Consider the following 21,242-nt stretch of genomic DNA (forward strand, 5'->3'; position numbering starts at 1 on the left):
TAATTCAATAAAATTATAATTATTATAAACTTATAATGAAATATAATAATAAAGAGAACACAACAAATTTTAAAAAATACAAATATACATGCAGAAAAACACAGGCTGTCTTTTATAAAAAAAATTGTTTTCCTTTTTGTTTCATGTAAATTCATTTCTTTTTATTTTATCCTACTTAATTTATGTTAATCTTTTCGATGTATATATATATATATATATATATATTTTGTAGTTCAATTTATGTGATATTTTAGCCCTTTTGAAAAATATTTAGAATCTGACACTAAATTATTTACATATTAAATGGATAAAGAATGAATATTTTACACTGATTAAAACAATATAAAATTATAACCATAATTTCTTTTATGGAAATCAAAATTCGATGAAAAGAATTAAGGACCAAATATAAAGTACAACTATATTTCAGATTAAAAAATATGTACATTTTAGATATACAAATATATCCAACTAAATTGATCATTAAAAAATAATTGATGAAACTTCACTGGTGTTGCATATAACAAACACAATAAGGAGAAAGTCATGCAATGCACATTACAAAATGTAAACAATGAACAAATGAAGACATTTTAGATGTTGTGAACAACTTCGTGTTTGTTTAAATATATTGACAATACTATATGTAAATACTGTATGTAGTTTATATTATATACAAATTGTTTGATTAATTAATTCCCTTTTGATAAAAGATATCATGTAAACCATATGGGAAACTCATTTAAACAAAATCATTTAAAATAAAAAAAATGAAAGGTAAAATAAAATAGCATGAATTCTTATAGATTGTTTATATATTGGAGTATATAACATCATTAATTCCATAATTCTTTCTCGAAGAAGAAGAGAAAAAGAATAAAACGTTTGTTGTGGCTACATCTACAATATTGTTCGGATGGATTTGCAATAATAATTTCATATTGATATAAATAATAATTTCATATTGATATAATGATTCAAGTATTGTTAAGTATGAAGCTATGACCAATTGGATTAGGCTGACTAGACACCATGTTTTAGTAAGTGTGCCTCCCTCTATAATATCTCTATTTAAGAGACCTTTGTAGATGTATTGTAACAAACAGAATGAAAACCTAATTAGTTGTCTGTGGACGTAGGTCGTAGATTGGCGACCAAATCACATTAAACCTCGTGTTGTTTATATTTTTTGCAGTTGATTCGTGATTGTGTGTTGTTAATTTTCCTATCAAATATCCAGTGAAGACTTTAGAAAAAACAATACTATAAATAAATGATAATAGTTTATCAAATGATAACAATTTATTATCAAATTATTGTCCAACAACAAAGCACTTGAAAATAAAGCCGACAAAATATCAACTCTATCATTTTCAATGTGGGGGAATTTCTAACTAAAGAAAAGCAACCTAATTTACCAAAGAAGCAACAAAACCACAACATTGATAAGCTCCTCAATTTCTGAATCGCGGCCTAGTGCTCTCAACCCTCTTTGAACGAGGTTTGGAAGGAATTTCATAATTGGGTTCATCAAATTTCAACTTCTCACTGTTGTGGACATTTGAATTGCCATAAATTGTGATAACACTTTCATTCGTGACCTCTCCTTTACAAACAGGACATTCCTTTACCTTTAAATAAGCATATGGCAGTTTAAGAAAGCAAGGCCAACAAAACAAGTGACCACAACAAGTCAAAACAGGATCCTTTGCCCTGTTCAAGCAGACATTACAATGAAACAACTTTGCAGCAAAACCCTCTCCTTCATTGGTTTTCACCCCCAATGCTTTAGCAACCAAATAACTAGCCCTTCTTTTTTCCTTTCTCCCATCTTCTATCATCTCTCCTTCAACATCATCAACACCAACCTCTTCATCTTGAAGATGAGCAATTGTTACCACTTCTCCTGCAGGGTTAACTATTTGAATGGGAGCATGAGTCAGTGGTTGCCTCTCATGTTGCCTAGCCCTAAAAGCTACAGCTTCTAGGCTTCTGAAACGCTCTTCTATCCCATCCAAATGATGCTGTTGATTCAAATCAACATCCATTGCAAACTTCAATCATATGCTCAGGTTCATCCCCTCAATAATACCTTATTTCAAATGCATCAATTTCCTAACGCAGTCAAAACCACAGACTGCGAAAGCATAAACAAAATCATCACCAAATTATTGTTTCATACATCATACAATTCAATTAATGATAATCAACAACACAAACAAAAACACTCTTAAACCTACATTATGATCCTTTTGTAAGGCACACTATAATCTATGGCCACCATTCACCTTAATCAATCATTTCAAACCTAAAATTCATATATTTTTTTTATCAACAATAAAAAATAATAAATATGAACCAATTCAGGAGTGATCCAACCTTTATACATGAAAGACAACCTTTAACCTCCCATTCTTATCTAAATCTGAAAAAAAAAACCTAAAGTTTTCACTCATACACCTAAAAAGGTACATCATGATATTATTCCATTGCAAATCAAAGGATCAGACACCAATCAGATAAGGAAAAATATGCAAAATGTGACTTAGATGTAATTCAAGATCAAACCTTAAGTTAAACCAAATATTTCAACAATCACTCCCAATTTTCTTTTGTTTCACTATGTTAAATTTTAAAAAGGTATCAATATATATAGATACATCTTCTCTTTTCCATCTCATCCCTTATTTTGTTTCTGATTCACTTTTCCTTCCACTCGTATAATTTTAAAGAGCCACTCATTTTTCTTTTCTCCCTTATAAAACCCTAAAATTCAAACATCAAATAAAAAAACAAAAAAATAATCGATTATTGATTAAGAATCCATTAAAGTAAACAATGCAGGGACAAAATTAATGAAAGAAAAAATTGATTGGAGAAAAAAAGTAGAGAAATTACCTAAATATTGTTGATAAATGTTAGTATGCGATGAACAATTGGGGTGGTTGTGATTGCTCTAAACTTGTGTAATGCTTAAAAAGCAAAAGATGGTGTTGTGATGGGAGAACAATGTATACGAAAGGGTTCGTCGTGAAGTTAAAAACAAAAGGCTTCTAATGTGGATGTACGCAAATAATAGTTTTTATAATTAGTGATGCTAATGAGGGTGGAATTGACTCACACACACGTACTAATCTTTATACTTACCCTAATACAATCGAATACACGTACTAATCTTTGTACTTATTTGTATTTCATTGCAATCTACCTCAATGTGAAAAAACTAACATGAATATTAATATTTTATATTTATATAAATTTCAACATAATCTATAATCTACACATGCTACTGTCATACGAGGAACACAAGTAGTGGTCTTTTATTTATGAGGATCGGTTATTTAGATATTTGAAAACTATATATACATATTATATATATAGAGATAAATGTACCAAAAAATATCATAGATTCATAGATATACTTAATCAAAACATTTAATTTCTTTCAAAAAAAATCACAAAAAACTTAATAAAGAGAACCTACCGTCAAGAACGACAATAGAGAAGAGAAGAAGAAAAATGAGAAATACGAAAAAGAAGTTCAGTCACCAGAGAAGAGGAGTTCACCGCATAAGGGCCACGAGAAGAAGATCCTTGAAGAAGAAAATTTTATTTTGTAAAGTAACTGCTCAAGCAAATTTTAATATTTGAACCACCCCTAACCTAATCTGAGGCTCAATTTTCTATCTAACACCATTTACACTTTTATTTATAAGGCTGAAACACCTTTTAGAAAAGCGAAACCATCTTTCAAGACAAACTAACCCACCTTTTAAAAATTACTAAACCATTTTTTTATTTTATTATATATTTTTTAAAAAACTGTATTTTAAAATAAAAAATGTTTATGTTATTTTTACTTTTTTATAGATAATTATTTAAGTTTTTTTTATTTTATTTTTTATATAAAATTATTTCAGTACTCTTTTGATTTTATTATATAATATTTTTTAAATAATTATATTTTAAAATAAAATAAAAAATTATGTTATTTTTACTTTTTTATAAATAATTATTTAAGTTTCTGTTTATTTTATTTTATTATATTTTTTAAACTATATTTTAAAATAAAAACTGTTTATGTTTTTTTTTTTACTTTTTTATAAATAATTATTTAAGTTTCTGTTTCTTTTATTTTATTATATTTAATAAAAACTGTATTTTTAAATAAAAACTGTTTATGTTATTTTTACTTTTTTTTATAAATAATTATTTAAGTTTTTTTTCTTTTATTATATTTAAAAAAACTGTATTTTAAAATAAAATCTGTTTATGTTATTTTTACTTTTTTATAAATAATTATTTAAGTTTCTGTTTCTTTTATTTTATTATATTTATAAAAAAAACTGTATTTTTACTTTTTTATAAATAATTATCTAAGTTTCTATTTTATTATTTTTTATATAAAATTATTTTAGTGCTTATTTAATTTTGTTATATAAGATTTTTTTAAATAAATTCTTATATTTGTTTATTTATGTTACTTGTTTGACTTTGCTGGTAGAGAGAGACGATAAGTCAAACAAAGTTAAAAAATAAAACCGTTCTTACATAGAATCATTGTGAGAGTGTTCTCCCTCATAGACTTCTAGTCAAGTGTAAATATTGTTTACATACTTGTTGGGGTGGTGTTGCGAGAATGCATCATCATGCTGGTACAAGGAAAAATGTCATTGCATCTACATCAGTTCCAGATGATGTCAAAGACATGTTTATGAAGTTATTAGAAGATAAAGAAAAAGTCAAATAAGCAAATCGTTAAAATGGTTTTGAAGAAGTGGATATCCAAGATTAGAAGGGGACATTGGAGTCATTTTCCTGTAAAGGAAAACAAAAAATGATGAATGAAGTGTTTAAAGATAGAAAGTTGGTGATTACGAACATCTGCAAATGCATATATGGTAATGCTTTACCATTTAATTTGGTAAGAAGTTCCTTATTTGTTCAAATGTTAAAATATGTTGTTGAATATGGAAAGGGTATAAAGCCTCCTACTTATCATGAAGTTAGGGTGTCTTATTTGAAAAAGTCAGTTGACAATATCTAAGCTAGTTTGGAGAAATATAAATTTGAATGGGAAAAATGTAGGTGTACTTTGATGTGTGATGGTTGGACAGATGGAAAAGGAATGTCTCTTACCAATTTTTTGGTGAATAGTCCAGGTGGAACAGTTTTCTTAAAATTTAATGATATTAGTAATGTGATCAAGGATGTCAAACAAACGTTTGAACTATTAGATTTTGTAGTAGAAGAAATTGCGAAGGATAATGTTGTGCAAGTTGTGACTGATGGTGCTTCTAATTTTGTGGCAGTGGGAAAAATGTTAGGAGAAAAGAAAACAAAATTATTTTGGTCTCCTTGTGCAGCTCATTGCCTTAATTTAATTCTTGAAGACATTGGTAAGATCCCAGTATTTTATAATACCATTGCAAATGCCAAAAAGATCACAACTTTCATTTATAGGAACACATGGGTCCTAAACTTATATAGAAAGTATTCCAAAGAAAAAGAATTAGCTCGACCAACAGTCACGAGATTCGCAACTGCTTTTCTTACCCTACAATCCATAACACAATAGAAAAATGCTATTTGAGGTATAAGTGTTTCACAAGAATGAACAACAAGTAATCATGCTAGTAAAAATGAAGGTAAACAAGTGGTGAACATTTGTTTAAGTGATGATATGTTCTGGAAATCCATCCAATATTGTTTGAAGTTTGTAACTCCACTTGTGAAACTATTAAGGCATGTAGATGGAGACGCAAAACCTGTTATGCCATATATATATGAAGCTATGGATAGAGTTAAAGTACAAATAGCCTCAAATTTCAAGAATGAAGACTCTCGATACAAAAAGGTGTGGGAAATAATTGATACTCGTTGGAATTTGCAATTACATAAACCTCTCCATGCTACTACTTACTATCGTAATCTTAAGTAAGTAACTATTATTGTTCTCGTCGGTTGACTTCAGAGGCAGGCAGTGGCTACTCCTATTTCTGGTGGTTTGTGTGCTCCCTTAAGGTGATAGAGAGTGGCTTCGTTGAAACAGAGGGGGTCCTACTTGTTGATTGCACTCCGACGATCAAGTCAGTACTAGGCTAAAGAACAATGAATAAGTAAAACAGTTTCAGTCTTAGAAACGGTGTACCTTTACCAAGGATCTCAACTCCCTTTTATAGACTATTTTTAGGTTAACTTCCCTATCCCACGAGGGCCTTTCCATAAGTGGAATTAAGGTTACTAGGAAGACATCTTATTGCGTGTTGCACAATCTTAGTGCAACCGCTGCACAGGACTTTCCTCTTCTGGAGTGCAAAATCTTAACAGTATGGCCGTCAAGGTACCAACTCATGCACCAGCGCTGCGGGGCCATCTTTTTTATAGGTGTCCTAATTATTCACGTGCCATGCATGCAGCTTTCCATGGAAACCCTAGTGCTCATGGGTCTTGGCGCCTCCAGGGAATACTTACTTGTGTTAGACATGAATTTACTATACACACCACATCCATGAACCCTCCCGTGATTTAGGTCTTTCTGATATCTAGATGTCAGCTTATTACTATCTTTGGGCCCTACTTACGTGGCCCATCGTCGCGACCAGACCACTGACGTCCGATGTCAATATCTGATGCCGATGTTTGTGGTCTGGCTAGTACAATTATTAATTTATTATTACCTTAATCATTATTGCAAATTAATAATAATTTTTGTTTCAATAATTTTTGTTTCTTTTGATCATATTTCATTATGACAAAAATTTCAATGCGGATAGTGAAGTTTATATGGTTTATACGAGACCATTGAAATAATGATCCTAGATAGAAGGATTAGATTTTAACTTGATCAACAACTTGACAAATTCAAAAGAGCACTAGGATTGTTTGGAAGAAGCATGACAATAGATACCATGGATAAGAAGCATCCTGGTAAAGCATTTAATTGATCCTAAATAGTTTCATAAAAAGCATAACAATTTGAATCAAGATTTATTAATGTTAGCTTTTTGTTCGAAATTCCAGTTCTTTGGTGGGAAAGTTATGGTGGAGAGGGTAAAAAACTACAAAATTTAGTAATAAGAGTTTTAAGTTTAACTTGTAGTGCTACTGGGTGCGAAAGAAATTGAAACATATTTGATCAAGTGCATACTAAAAGAAGGAATCACTTAGAATAACAAAGATTAAATGTTCTTGTCTTTGTTAAGTATAATCTTCAACTTGAGATGAGACAAAAGGTTAAAGAGGAAAAATGGATACTTATGATCCTATATGTTTATCTGATATGGAATCAAACGATAGTGGATTACTGAAAAAGGAAGATCTTTGCCTACCAAATGATGTTTCATGGATTGATATACATGAATCTTTTACTCTTGAAGAGGGGGCTCCAAGCAACAAAAGGAAGAAAGGTCCAAGAAATTTAACTACTAAGGTTGATAGAAGGAGAAAATCTACTGTAATTGCAAATGATGATGAGATTGAATATATGATTGAAGATATGGTTGAAGATGTGGAGGAAGAGGATGAAAATGAGCTTCAAGAAAATGTTATATTAAAGAAAGAAAATGATCTAATTAACTTTGATCTCGAAGATGATGAATGAAAGCAGGATTTAAATATAGAAAATATTTTACATTATATTATATTTTCTGATCGTGTGGATTGAACATTTTAACTTCATATTTTGATCTTATAGATTGAACATTTATTCATGTTACTTATTTTTATTTAAAAATATATTATTATTATTTTATTCATAATCAGATTTAATTCACACACTATTCAAAATATTAAAAAAAAAAACTATTCACGATTTCAATCTCGATTCTATAACCATGCCTAAAACATCCAACCACACCCGGAAAGCACCAACATCACATATTGAAATGTCAGACCATGAAATGTGTGTCCAGATGATGCCTGGTTTCCTGCTGGGTTTTGATTTCCAGCATGTATTCCTTCAGTTTCATACAGACACCAACCTAGTAAAGGATATATATATATTGCATAATACATGTAGGAAAGACAACATTTACTGACTTCAAAGTGTACTAGTGACTTGAGCCCATGCCCACATCATTTCCTTCCAAATAATGAAATTTATCATTAGCATAGTACAATACTACAACAGATGTCCGATAATGTCTTAAAACCTGACAAGAAAAAATAAATAAAAAGGACCATCATTGCAGCCTGAAGTTATATATACCTCGGTTACTACTTGTACCAGTGGGCTCATCAGCACCTCTCAACCTCTTAAATGGTTAAGGATCTGGTTATAAAACAAAGAGATGAGTATCCATCAATATTTTCTTCTGAAACCCCTCAACATTCTCAGTTTTCTTTTCACCTAAGCTGTCAGGTCCATCAATGTCCATGCATGTGATCTGCTTAGCCACATGGGCTTATTCTCTGTAGTGTGTGATCTAGTAACCCTTCATCATCTAATGATGCTTCAGGTAACTGCCATACCATCGAAAAGACAAATTCAACCACAACAACTCCAGCTTCCCACAACTTCTGACTGTATACTTCATCACCTTTTATTTTTATTAGAGTGCAATTTTTTGTCGTGGATGATATATGTAACAAAACCTATGCATGCGAATGTCATTAGCACCAAATGCACACAACTTCTTTGTAATCCACTAATTATCTGTCTTCGATCTTATGTAATGTAATTCTCATACAGCAAATTTTCTTCAATCATTGCAAGCACCCTGAAGTTGATTTCAATCTATCTATTTAAGGATGGAATGCATTGCTGCAAGAAATTCATTTAGAAGTAATTTTTACCTTATAAAGTTTAGTAAAATAAAACAAAAGTTAAATGATAAGAGTAAAATTCTGAAGTGCCTGTCCTTAGTGTCATTAGGATAATATAATACACACTAAAAATTACTGCACTCTTCTACGTAGACACACTTCTTAAATTGTGTATCCATATAGGACATACTTGGACACGCTTCTTAAATTGTCTGTCCGTATCGGACACACTATCGAACACTGACACAAATTGTACAACACATATTAGTGAAGTGTCTAATTCAAAAAAATATTTTTTGGATCTCTGATAAATTAGAGAGCATCTTTGAGACCTAAATTAGTTTTTATTATTGTTAAATAATTTCTAAATTGGTATCTAATTAACTACCAAAATTTTAATTACCAATTATTTAGATTCTAAATTTGGTAGCAAAAACCTTGGTAGTTAATTAGATACCACTTTAAAAACCATTTAACAATAATAGAAACTAATTTAGAAACCAAAAGTTTTTTTAGTTTATAAAATGGTCTTTAATTTAGTCACTAATTATTTTTTGCCTCTAAAATTGTTTTCTATTTCATTATTTTCTTATAGTTCTAGCACGATTCCAACACAAGTTTAAAAAGGACATATACATTAATTTTATAAAAACTTAAACTTATTGGATAAGTTATTATGATTATAAAAATAAAGAACAAATCATTTTGAACACGACATGAGAAACATTTTTTCTACCACAAAAAAAACTCATACATACTTCTGCACATAAATCTTTATTATCAATTTATATAATTCATAATTATACTAGATTCGTGTCTCATGTCCTACACTTTAGAAATTATACATGTCCTACACTTTAGAAATTATACGTGTAAAAGTGTCTAAACACCATTGTTCGTGTCAATATTTGTGCTAGGTGAAGTCAATAGGGAGGGTAATTGTATGCAGCATTTTTCTTGCATATAAAAAAATACTATTTTCAATTAGAGCCTTAAACGACCCTTTTGGATATGAACACTAACAGTTCAAAAACAAATACTCCTTATTAATTTATTTAAAATAAAGACCAGAAGAAATCACTAGAATGAAACTACTATTTACACAGTATTGGAGCATACATTGCCCAGTATGCCTTCTCACCAATATATTATTAATCAACAAACCTATAACTGAATGGAAAACTTTGCAAAGTTTGCAAAGTATTTGTTTTAAATGGTGCGATTACATGCCTCAAACAAAGCGCAGCCGTGAGATTTGATTGTATAAGTAAACAAACCTGCTTCCATCTCAGGGACAATTTCACCACTTGTTGAGAAAAAGTTGTTAATTGGAAGAGTTGTGTCAACTAAGCAGTACCATGACATCCCTTCTGGAGGCAGTGGTAAAAGTGTAGTTTCTTGGTGATCAGCTGCATTGAAAGCAATAAACAGATCCCCAGATATATCAGAAGATGATTCAGTCTTCAAAGTCATGGCCAGGAACTTGCATGATGGATCTTCCCATCTCAGTGGAGCCCCATCACTTCCATACCATTCTATGTTTTCTTCTTTCAAGAACCTCCTTCTTTGAAGAAGATCACTCCTCCTCCTTCTCAGTGAACTCATAAAGAAAATGAATTCTGAGATTTGTTTACCAAACCCTGTTGTCAAAGAACTCCAAGTGATAGGCTTTATATCATAATATGCAGGAAAACCACCAGAGTAGTGGCCACATTCATCTCCCATGTTCACAACAGGTACTCCTAATGACACAAACAAGATGAAGAGGAAATTACGGATTTGTTTGCTTCGTCTTTCAACGACCTTCATGTTGGTGGTGGGTCCTTCTTCTCCACAATTCCAACTTAATTCTTCATCACTATTGAAGCCTACCAAGTCTACAAGAGAAAATCCAGACCTGGCAATGTAATTAAAAGAGAATGCGGGGCCTCGTCCGCCAGAAAACATGTCTCCACTCCCACAAAGTCTTGTTGCAAGGTTGCTAAGAAGATTTTCACCCCTTAAAAAGTTCCTCACATCATTGCAGAATTTTGCATTCATTTCAGCCCATCTCATCCAATGAGGAAAGTGAATTTCCTTCACTATCTTGTCATGAGGATCCCAACCATCTGCAATGATTTTAGTCTTGGAGAGTACTGGGTCAAAAGCAATTGCTTCAACTAATGGAGGTCTAGACAAGTACTCCCCATGAAATCCCCTCAGCAGGTGTGAAGCATTTATGAAAGAGAAGCCATCAATGTGAAACTCAGTCACCCAATGTCGCAGACTATCCAGAATCAAATTTTTCACTATAGGATAGTTACAGTTCAAAGCACTCTGTATCTTCAAATCACCATCTCCATTTGCTAGATAGTAGGATGAGTCATCAATTCCTTGTAGAGCGCCAACCTCAGTAGTGTTTGAGAAAACTACTTCCATTAGAACTTCTATCCCATTGGCATGCATAGTTTTAACCATCTCCTTCATAGAGGCCATAGTAGACACAGGATCACCAGATGGTCCATAAATGTGCATCAGGGAGAAAAAATGGCTAGGAAAATATGGTCCTTTTTTTTCATCAAATGTGAAAACCGGCTCCAGCAGAACAGCATTTACACCTAGATCTTTAAAATGCTGAACCTTCTCAGCCAAACCAGTAAATATCCCAGCTGAACCACTTGGAAGTTGGCTTGACTTATGCTGTGTAAAGCGCTTGACATTCAACCTATAAACCACTAGTTCCTCCATGGGCAAATCAGGGTGGAAATCACCACCCCAGTCAAAAGCAGGTTCCTTTCTCAACCATCCAAGATTCTGCACTAGTCCAAGACCACCAGGATAAGAATGACCAACAATCTTAGCATACGGGTCCAAGACAACATGCTCAGCAGAACTATCACCGTTGTGAACACCCCCTCTGCAGCGATAACCATAGCTCACGTAACTCTTGACACTCTCAAAGGACACATGCCACATGTCACCTGACCTATTCATAAAGGGATCCAAATCAACTTCCAAAGCAGGCTTCTCCACACCTTTCTCATCATACAAGCACAAAACCACACCCTCAGCATGTCTTGAGAAAATAGCGAAATTCACAGATCCATCGGGAGAATAAGAGAGCCCCAAAGGACCCGGGTAACCCGGAAGCATCCCAACCGGCACGCAAAAATTCGTTTCCCTATGGCTTATAATCGCCAACCCTCCATTCAAAGATGACTTCAAGAAAAATGACAAGTACAAAGGAACATATTTGGCCTCAAATTCCAACTCAACTCCAAACTTGCCAACAGAAGTTTGCACCAAGCGACTAACATTCACCCGCTTTGCCAGATTCCCACTCAAACCAGTCGAATCCATATCCACAAAACAAAATGAATAACTTCTATACACACCCCAACACAACACCAATGTTTCACTGTCACCATAATGATTCACATTCAACGAAGAAATCTCAATGTAAACAAAACACCTATCTTTTTTGTTTGTGACATAAGCTTTCACCAATCCTCCACCAGTTTCCGTCCTAAACAAATACGGCACCGCCCCTTTTAGCTCTTCGGGTCGGGTAACGGTCCCGACTTGCTGCTCCGACTCTTCAATGGACAATAGTGAAGTGGCACACAATTTGGAAGGTGGGTTTCGAAAAAAGGGGAAAAAGAGGTTCTGCAATCCAAGTTGGTGGTGCTTCCTTTGGATCAAGGATTTGTGAAAGCCAAAGCATTTGGCTCCGAATCTGTGTTGATTGAAAGAAATGAGTGAGAATGAGAAGCCTGACACAACACTTGCCATAATTGAATCCGAGGAAGGAAATTCAGTAGATGCTAATTAGAGCATTGCATTAGGTTGGAGTGCACAAGTGATGAGTTCATTCGACGGTGTTTATACAGTCTTGCAGATAGACAACATCCCACAAACGAAACAAAACTCTTCAAAGGAAAGAACGAAAGAAGCATTGAAAAGTAAAAATAATTAAGAGATGTCTGTTTCTGATAATAGTTACATGAAATAAAAAAGTAATTTTTGACAAGGAAGGCAACGGTGAGGGGTGCATGAGAGAGTTGAGAGAAAACAGAAAAGATTTGTCCTTTCTTTCTTCAAAAACGAAAACAGCAGGTGCAATGCGGTCCCTTGAAGGATCATGCGACACAACACACAATCTCTTTCTCTTTTATCTCATTATTCCTCTTCATCCTCTTGGGGTGTGTGGAATCTATGAAGTTTTTCTTGAAAAAGACATTGAAACAGGTTGTCTCATATAACAGGACAGTGTGAAACCTATGCATTCTGATGCACCGAAACTGACACTGGTTTTATACTTAGGAATGCTAACACAATGGGACTCACACGATATTATATATATATATATATATATATATATATATATATATATATATATTAAAAAATAAAGTAATCAAACTTTATAATATAATTTTTTTTTTTAAAATACAATATATTAAATTATATTATTTTTGAATAATTTAGATTTTTGCTTATTTTGTAAATATTTTATAATCAACTATTTAATTAATAGAAACAAAATTAATTAATTTAAAAGATAAAAGATAAAAATATATTTCTCTTTATCATTATACAAAAATTAAATAGATAAATGAATGAATTAACCTGGTCACACTGCATATAAGTAGCAATGATAAGCGACAGTAAGAGAATTTTAACATAGAAGCAGTATACTGGAATGAGAGAAAAAAAGGATTATAAAAAAATTAAGAGATCTATTATTAGTAAAAATGTTAGTTTGTCAACTATAATTAAGGGAAAGAGGCATTCGTTATTTTTATTTATTTATTTATTTTATAATTAATTTAGTAAGATGTTTCTAACTTTACTTTATTTATTGTGAAATATGTCTAATTTTATTTTATTATTTATTTATGAATTTTATATATATTTTGGTTAAGTAAGGGTTTTTTTTTGCTTTTTCATAGGGTATCTTTATTCTATATTTTATCAAACTTCCATTTGCAGCTACTTATTTACATGGGTACTATAAATGGTTTAACATGTTTTAATAATATTTGTAGTGATGTGTATGAATGGTTCGGAATATTGTCAAAATTTTGTATGTTTGGATAGTTGGGGATGAAATTACTTATCTTCCTTTCACAAATAACTACCATACATCATGACACGGGATTATTTGCAGAAAAGACTTAATCAGATTTTAGAGCAAGATTGATAAGTACTACAAATTACAAATTCATTTAGCAAAAAATTTCTTTCTTCCATTTGAACTAATTTTAATAATTTTTTATTGGCTTTAATAGGTGTAATTTTTGTGGTTAGCCAATAAAAAAATTGTAGAAGTAATAATATAAATCACAATTTATTAGATTTTATTATTGAACAGGTTGGAACAAAGAGAACGATTCAAACACTCTTCGGTTAGTCGGTCAGCTCTTCTTTTAGTCAATCGGTCCACTCTTCCTTCCTTCCTCTTAAAGTGAAGTCCTCACTCTCCTTTCGCTGCTCTACCTCTCGTCTACGTAAACTCCAGGTTCGGATGGTACTTGCAAAATGCACTTTGACGATCAAGTGAGAATTCGGTATTCGACATTCGACGTTATTAATATTGTATGATGAGGTACATGATTCTTGGAATTTGTGCCTATTTATACGATTACCATGGGCCCTTTGTTATTGGGATGGATTAGGGAGTTGGGTCATGCTTAAGAATTCATTACCTAGCGCTTGAACGTTGATTAATCTCGTTAATCTTGTTTAGGCGTAACGGTTTTGGTTGTGTCGATCGTATGGGCCGTATCGGTACAATCACATTTCTTTTTTTAAATTTTACATTAATGAAAAAAAATATCTATGTATAAATATGTTCTTCTATTATCATGGATTTCAATTTTTGGAAAGTATCTTGGTCATTCAATAATAAGGATTTTTATTTTAAATGAAAGATTTGAAGACCTATTACTAGTTAAAGAGTGGATCATTTCGATCTTTAATTTTTAGATCATCTCGGATCTATGAATGGGGTAATCCCAAAATTCAAAGAAAAAAAAATAAGCAAGTGAGTTAGACAAAAATAGAGAAGAAACTTTGGGAAAAAAGAAGTAAATTTAATAAAATATTACAAAATCAAAAGTAGCTCTAGTATATGGTTAAATGAATGAATATCCTGAAGTTCATATGAGAGTTGGTTTAACTATCTTAACTATGGTAAAATATTTTCAAGATGGTACTGAGCAAGATGCATTTCTATTTATCAATAGTATATTTTGTCTCGTAAAAGTAAGATCTAAAGTACTTGCTTGATTGGGTCGAATGTCCTCTATTATGGGTTATCAACCCACTCTTAATATTGAAATGGGTTCTTTATAAGAAAGGATAATTTCTATCAAAGAAGGGTCCATAACTTCTACTTAAGTAGTTTATGTACCTGTAGACGATTTAACTAACTTTGCCCCTGCTACAACATTTGCACATTTAGATGTTACAATTGTATTATCAAGAGGAATAGTCGCCAAAGATATATATCCAACAATAGATCCTTTAGATTCAACCTCAACCATGCTCCAACCTCGAATCGTTGGTGAAGAACATTATGAGACTACGCAACAAGTTAAACAAAATTTACAATGTTACAAAAACTCTTAAAACATTAGAACTATTCTTAGCTTGAACGAATTATTCGAAGAAGATCGCTTAACTATGGAAAGAGCATGAAAAATTGAACATCTCTTATAAAAACGTTTTTTCATAGCAGAAGTTTTTATTGCTTTGAATGGAAAATATGTTGGTATAGTAGAAACAATTAGAGACATTAATCTTCGTGAGATATCTTTAACCTCATTTTATTTAGTTAATATTATCATCATTACTTGATAAAGTGCTTCTAACCAATCTTATTTAATCATTTCTTATTATTTAATTATATATTTAGTTATTTCTTAATTTTAATATGCATTATTTTTCTTTGATTGGTTAAATATTTTCTTCTTCTCATTATTTTTCTTAATTTTTATACTTTATCATAATAATTATTACTATTAAATATAAAATTCTTCTAATAATTATTTGTAATAAATGATCAAGATTTGATGAAATTGTATATATAAAATAAAATAAAATAAAATATATTGTTGAAATTGTAAAGGTTATATTATATATATATATATATTTATTTAGTGTTGCTTTTAATATTAAACTATTTTACATTATATTTGTTATCCCTTCCTTATTTTTTTCTTTTATATATAATATATGGGAATATGTTATCAACAATTATTTTAGCATTTTGTTTTACTAATTGGAATATAGATCTAATTACCAACTCAGCCTTGACTTTTTCTTTTGACATTGAATCATCAATTATCTTGGAAGGATCAATAGTGGTCATCTTTTATCTACCATCCACCATCCACACCAGTCATTTAATCAATATGTTTCCACCAACAATATAATGTATTAACAACATAAAGAAAGAAAGGATTATAAATAAATAAAACTCCTCTTATATGATGTAGTAATAATAATATGAATGTTGTAATATATATCTTTTGTGTGTTGGTGTATGAAATGTGATTTTATATCTTGATTTTGTTGATATAATCTATTAAAATATGTTTTTAATCCATTAAAATAACTAAGGAGTGAATTTTAAACGATTTTAACATTAAAGAATAATCTTAATCTATTAAGATTGAGAGTTTTAGACTTAGAAGGTTTAAATGAAATTAACATATTAAAATGTTTTACTTGCAAGCCTAATAAGATTAAGAATTTTCTTCATAGATTAAAAACATTTTTAGTTCATTAAAATTGCAAATAAGGTAAGAGAGACCACTCACAACCCTTTAAACAAGAAATTAACTCAAACACAAGATCAAAACACACAACAAGATCATCATCATCTTCTTACATATTATCATCCTCAAGTTGCATATGTGGTTGGAAACATCAAATTTTTAAACTTAAAAGTGTCAACACTTTTAACTTTAAGTTTCAATATCAACACTCAACTATGGAGTATGATCCGATATGTCAAAAAGTTTCTCTTCGCCGTGTAGTAAAGGCCAATGATAATGATAACTTCTATACATACATTGTTCTTTCTTTTAACCAATAAATGAAAATATAGCTATTTATTCTAAATAAATTACACATATTTGAAGTAGCACGTGTAACATAAATACAAAATAAGTGCTACAACAAATTTTCAATGCATTTATATGCTTATATTATTGGTTGAATTTTTTTAATGATTATAAAATTTTGATTCTTTAAACCAATTAAGTGAACAATAAGATTTTTTAGAATGTATTGCTATACATTAATTTGTATACCAAATATGTAATAAGCAATAAATATTTATGAGTACTCTTATAGGCCACTTATCAATCTTCGCTAATAAGAAAATTATTTTCTTAACTATTTTAAACTCTTGTTTATTTCTTGATTTTACTATATACAAGTGAATGAGATAAAAAGCTTTTTATAAAGTAGAAACATATTTAACTTTTAAAATAAAAATGTATTAATTAAAATTTACAATCTTATTGATGTTTGTATGGAGAATTTTATAATTTTCAAAAAAAATTAAATTGAATTTCGAACACTTTTATTTTTAATTTTTTTAATTTTCAAATATTTTATTTAAATTAATTAATTTAAATTTAATAAATTTAAATTTATTTATTTTAATAGTATTTCAGTTACTACCAAATATAAACATTATGCTAAAATAACATTAGTGAAATCAATAAAAAAAATCTCTACATATATATTTACTAAAATTTAATTCCAATAAATTTTAAATGAAAATATGGTTAACTTCAATTGATATTGATTGAAAAAAATATGAAGAGACATCAACTGAAAATAATTCTAGCATACACTGATAAATTAATAATTCCAACAATATCTCAATAAAAAAATAACTCTTATAAACTTAACTAAAAAATTCTAGCTTACATCACCAACGTACATATATTCTCATTAACATTGATAAAAAGCCCTAAGTAGCATCATCAACTGAAAAATAAATAGTCCAACATACTGATAAAGAAAACTTTAATTAATATTAGTTGGTAACATTAATTCAAAAAATCATTTTGATACTAGACAAAAAAACACCATTGAAGTTGACAACAAAAGTCTTGAGAAACATCATATGAGAAACAATAATAACCTATATATGCAAAAATTAACATTGACGACGATGACTAAAATATAATCACAATCAAATTTAATCTAAAAGATAAAAGAAATCTTTGATGACAATAGTCAAAAAAATTATGTTAAGCTATCAATGTCCCAACATGACATCTCGACAAAAGCGAGTTAACAATACTTCAACCAAGCTCGATTAATTAAAATATAAAAAAATAAATGAATTTGAAAAAGTAAAAAGTATGAAGAATTTCAAACTATGTAAAAATTTAAAATTTTCTAAATAATCAAATTATTCTTACAATTTTTAAAACTTTAATTCTTTTAAATTTTTCTATAAAAGTAACAGACATTTTTCTCTTGTATCTTTTGAATTAAAATATGTCATAAATATCTTATTTCAAATGGTTTCACTCATATTTTTTTTTATCTCACTTCAAAGAGGGTGAAATTCATCATAAATTTGTTTATTACTATACTTAAAAATTGAAAGGAAAATACTTGATTGATCATTGTGTGATGCACATATAGTGCATGCAAACATCACAAATAATTCAGAGTAGATCCCATGCTGCTCTTTCCCTGTTCATGTGGCCAGTGTGCAGACAATTTGTTTTCCATGTTTGAAAATGTCAAATAACAAGAATTAAGCAACATCCTTTTTGCAACAAAAAAAAACACCCCTCTTGCAGAAACAAGCTCCTTCATGTCTCAATAACATCAAAAGCATCAAATCATACTAGGAAATGGATCTGTCTTTGACAAGTGTTTGAGCACAGTGCATGAGAGAGCTCTGAGGTTAAAGTGATTTTGATGAATCCTAAGTAAACTCACAAGGCACAACCAAAGTTTGTACATTCAAGAGTTAGGTTATAAAACATAATTCACATTATCTAAAACTAAACTAAACCAGATCCAACTACTTCTGCATTATATATTTCACATCATTTTATTTATCTACCAAAAAGTAAAAACAAAAAACTTGTTATGTAAGCAAAATAACTAAACTTTGGCATCGGTATCATCATCAACTTCTATTTTTACTGAGAAAACATCTCCGGTGAAAAATTCTCCGCGCCACCCTCACGGTGGCCGTGGGTGGCGGTTCCGTCGGTCTCCAAGAACTGAACCCTCCTCCTCAAATCACCCAATTGCTTTTCCATAAACAAAAGTTTCTCTTTCAGCGTCAAATTCTCTTCTTCGAGGTGCGCGAGATGCGAGTCCTGTTCATCAACCCTTTTGTCCAAGTTCTGTTCCTCGCCGGAATTAGGGTTCACCATCTCGAACCTGCCGGGGCCGGAGCTGTCGCCGGAGTCGAATTTTTCGGGCCGGAGCCGGATCAGGCCCTTCATGGAGCCGTATCCGTTGAAGCCCCACTGCTCCTCCGTCGCCCTCTCGTCGAACTTCGCCGGCGAGAGCGATCCTGCCGGCGAAACCAGCGGCGCGATGCCGCCGCAATTCTTCGCGCGGATTATGAAAGACGTCGTGTTGAGCGGCGCGAACGGCGGCGTGAGTCGGTTTCGGCCACCGCCGCGGCCGAACGTTCGCTTCGGGTTGTGAATCCGACGACCCTTTGCGGCGGAGCGGTTCGCAGTTAGTTGTTTCGACTCGTTCGGGTTACCCAGTTTGAATGTATGACCCAGACCCGACCCGGTTCGATAAAAGTCTCTTCTTTTATTCCAATTGACCCGACCCGGATGGGGTTTGAACGCCGGCGACGGACGAGGGAGCACGGCTGCGTTTTCTGGCGGGTACAGCGGCCGGGGATTCAGCCAAACCGTGTAGTTTTGGTTATCCTGAAAGATCTGAGGGTGATGCATCATCATTTGTTCGTTCATGAAAAAAAATTCCCTGAAAAAATTCACATAAAAATGAGAAGAAAAATATCAAAATAAAGAAAATTAGACAGAAAAAAGCTAACAAAAATAATGATAATAAAATAAAATAACCTGAGTATTTTTAGATCAAATTTCGTTTTTCTGGAGTGAGTGAGAAAATGGTCTGAGAAAACGTCACAGTAAGAGAAAAAACTAATTGCTTTGCCCATTACTTACATCATCTATGCTGTGATGTTGAAGGAAGAAGAGAGAATAAAGATCAACGGTTGGATTCGAGTTTAGTTGAAATTAGCGGTGGAGATTTGACTGTGTTGTTCAGATAAGAAGAATCAGGTTCTAAGAGGAAAGTAGAATCAAAGTAGTGTGCAATTTTTTTTCACATCAAGAATTTTCACTATTTTTGAAACCAAACATTAACATGTTCTTAGATATCGTGACACCATGATCGTTGATTTAAAGATTTTTCACCTATGAGTTGAATCAAACACAGATTTTTCATGGATAATGTGGTTTGTAACTGCAAAATGCTTAGTAATTCTGACTTTTGATTTCTTAAATTTTCCATAACTCTGTATCATGTATATTGGATGGTGCAACTTGTAAATTTGTAAAACACTAGTACCACCATTATTTATTTATTTACATTTTTTTTTGCATATATGTGCGGAAAAGATGAAGTTTATATTCCCATAAGTATAAACTTGTGATTATTTTTTCTTTATTACTTATAAAAATGGCAGCAAAATGTTCCATTTATGTGTAAAAGTGTTGTCATGTTGTACAATGAATTAAAATAGGATGACTCTTTCCTTTTATGTTTTTATATAAAAAGTACACTGATACGTGAAGTTATTATAATGGGTAAGGTTTATAATTTACACATATATAATTTTACGTATTTTTATATTACAAAACATAAGTTAAAAAATGGTATAAATATTTTTTAAAAATAGTAGACATTCATAAAAAAAATATTAAATTTAAAAATTGGATAAAATATAATATACATGACAAATAATCTAATATTTTTTTAGTTTCTAAGAGTTTTCTTCATTTTATATTGCAACGTGTATATTTAACATGTTAAATAAAAATAATAAATATAGACCACTAAGTGGGATTTGTAAAAGTAAGTTGCGATATGGTGTTATTTGTAAAAGTAAGTTGCATACACAAAAGATGTGGTTTCTTAATACATGGATGAGTATTATCTTTAAGAATTTATTTGCAATATGTTACACAAATCCTGTGAGTGGTATGACAATGATTAAAGAACTAGCATACTTTTATGAGTGAGGAACACAAATATGAGAGGAGAAGAGCGACCAAAAGTGTTTTTTCTAAGTGAAGACTTGACTTACACAGTCATAAGGTTTCATGCATTTATATGAACCAAAGACAATAAATAAATAAATCAAGTGGTAATAAAAACTATACCTACTTGTTACATGCAAAAGGGATAATTAACATGATTTTGAACTGAATTGTTCACAAAAAAAACCCAAATGAGACCCA

At 31.0% G+C, this 21,242-nt stretch overlaps 3 protein-coding genes and 1 pseudogene across 3 annotated transcripts; 1 reads left to right on the plus strand and 3 right to left on the minus strand.

Moving 5' to 3' along the window:
- Window positions 1–1,248: 1,248 nt before the first annotated feature.
- Window positions 1,249–2,119, minus strand: LOC137836219 (uncharacterized). The gene has a single exon (XM_090302527.1). It carries the CDS (start codon window positions 2,046–2,048, stop codon window positions 1,455–1,457), a length of 594 nt encoding a protein of 197 aa, XP_090158653.1. The 5' UTR covers window positions 2,049–2,119; the 3' UTR covers window positions 1,249–1,454.
- Window positions 2,120–3,100: 981 nt separating this feature from the next.
- LOC150027431 (uncharacterized) lies at window positions 3,101–7,603 on the plus strand (annotated as a pseudogene).
- A 2,188-nt stretch (window positions 7,604–9,791) lies between these two features.
- LOC137834906 (isoamylase 2, chloroplastic) lies at window positions 9,792–12,840 on the minus strand. Its single transcript, XM_068643138.2, has one exon. The coding sequence runs from the start codon at window positions 12,535–12,537 to the stop codon at window positions 9,976–9,978; it is 2,562 nt and encodes an 853-aa protein (XP_068499239.1). The 5' UTR covers window positions 12,538–12,840; the 3' UTR covers window positions 9,792–9,975.
- Window positions 12,841–18,683: 5,843 nt separating this feature from the next.
- On the minus strand, window positions 18,684–19,983 carry LOC137834907 (uncharacterized). The gene is made up of 2 exons (XM_068643139.2): window positions 19,839–19,983; window positions 18,684–19,740 (listed from the first exon to the last, which is right to left on the minus strand). Exons 1-2 carry the CDS (start codon window positions 19,934–19,936, stop codon window positions 18,930–18,932), a joined length of 909 nt encoding a protein of 302 aa, XP_068499240.1. The 5' UTR covers window positions 19,937–19,983; the 3' UTR covers window positions 18,684–18,929.
- Window positions 19,984–21,242: the final 1,259 nt, after the last annotated feature.

The sequence above is a fragment of the Phaseolus vulgaris genome, chromosome 5, assembly GCF_051622355.1.
Source record: "Phaseolus vulgaris cultivar YP4 chromosome 5, ASM5162235v1, whole genome shotgun sequence".
Lineage (NCBI taxonomy): Eukaryota > Viridiplantae > Streptophyta > Magnoliopsida > Fabales > Fabaceae > Phaseolus > Phaseolus vulgaris.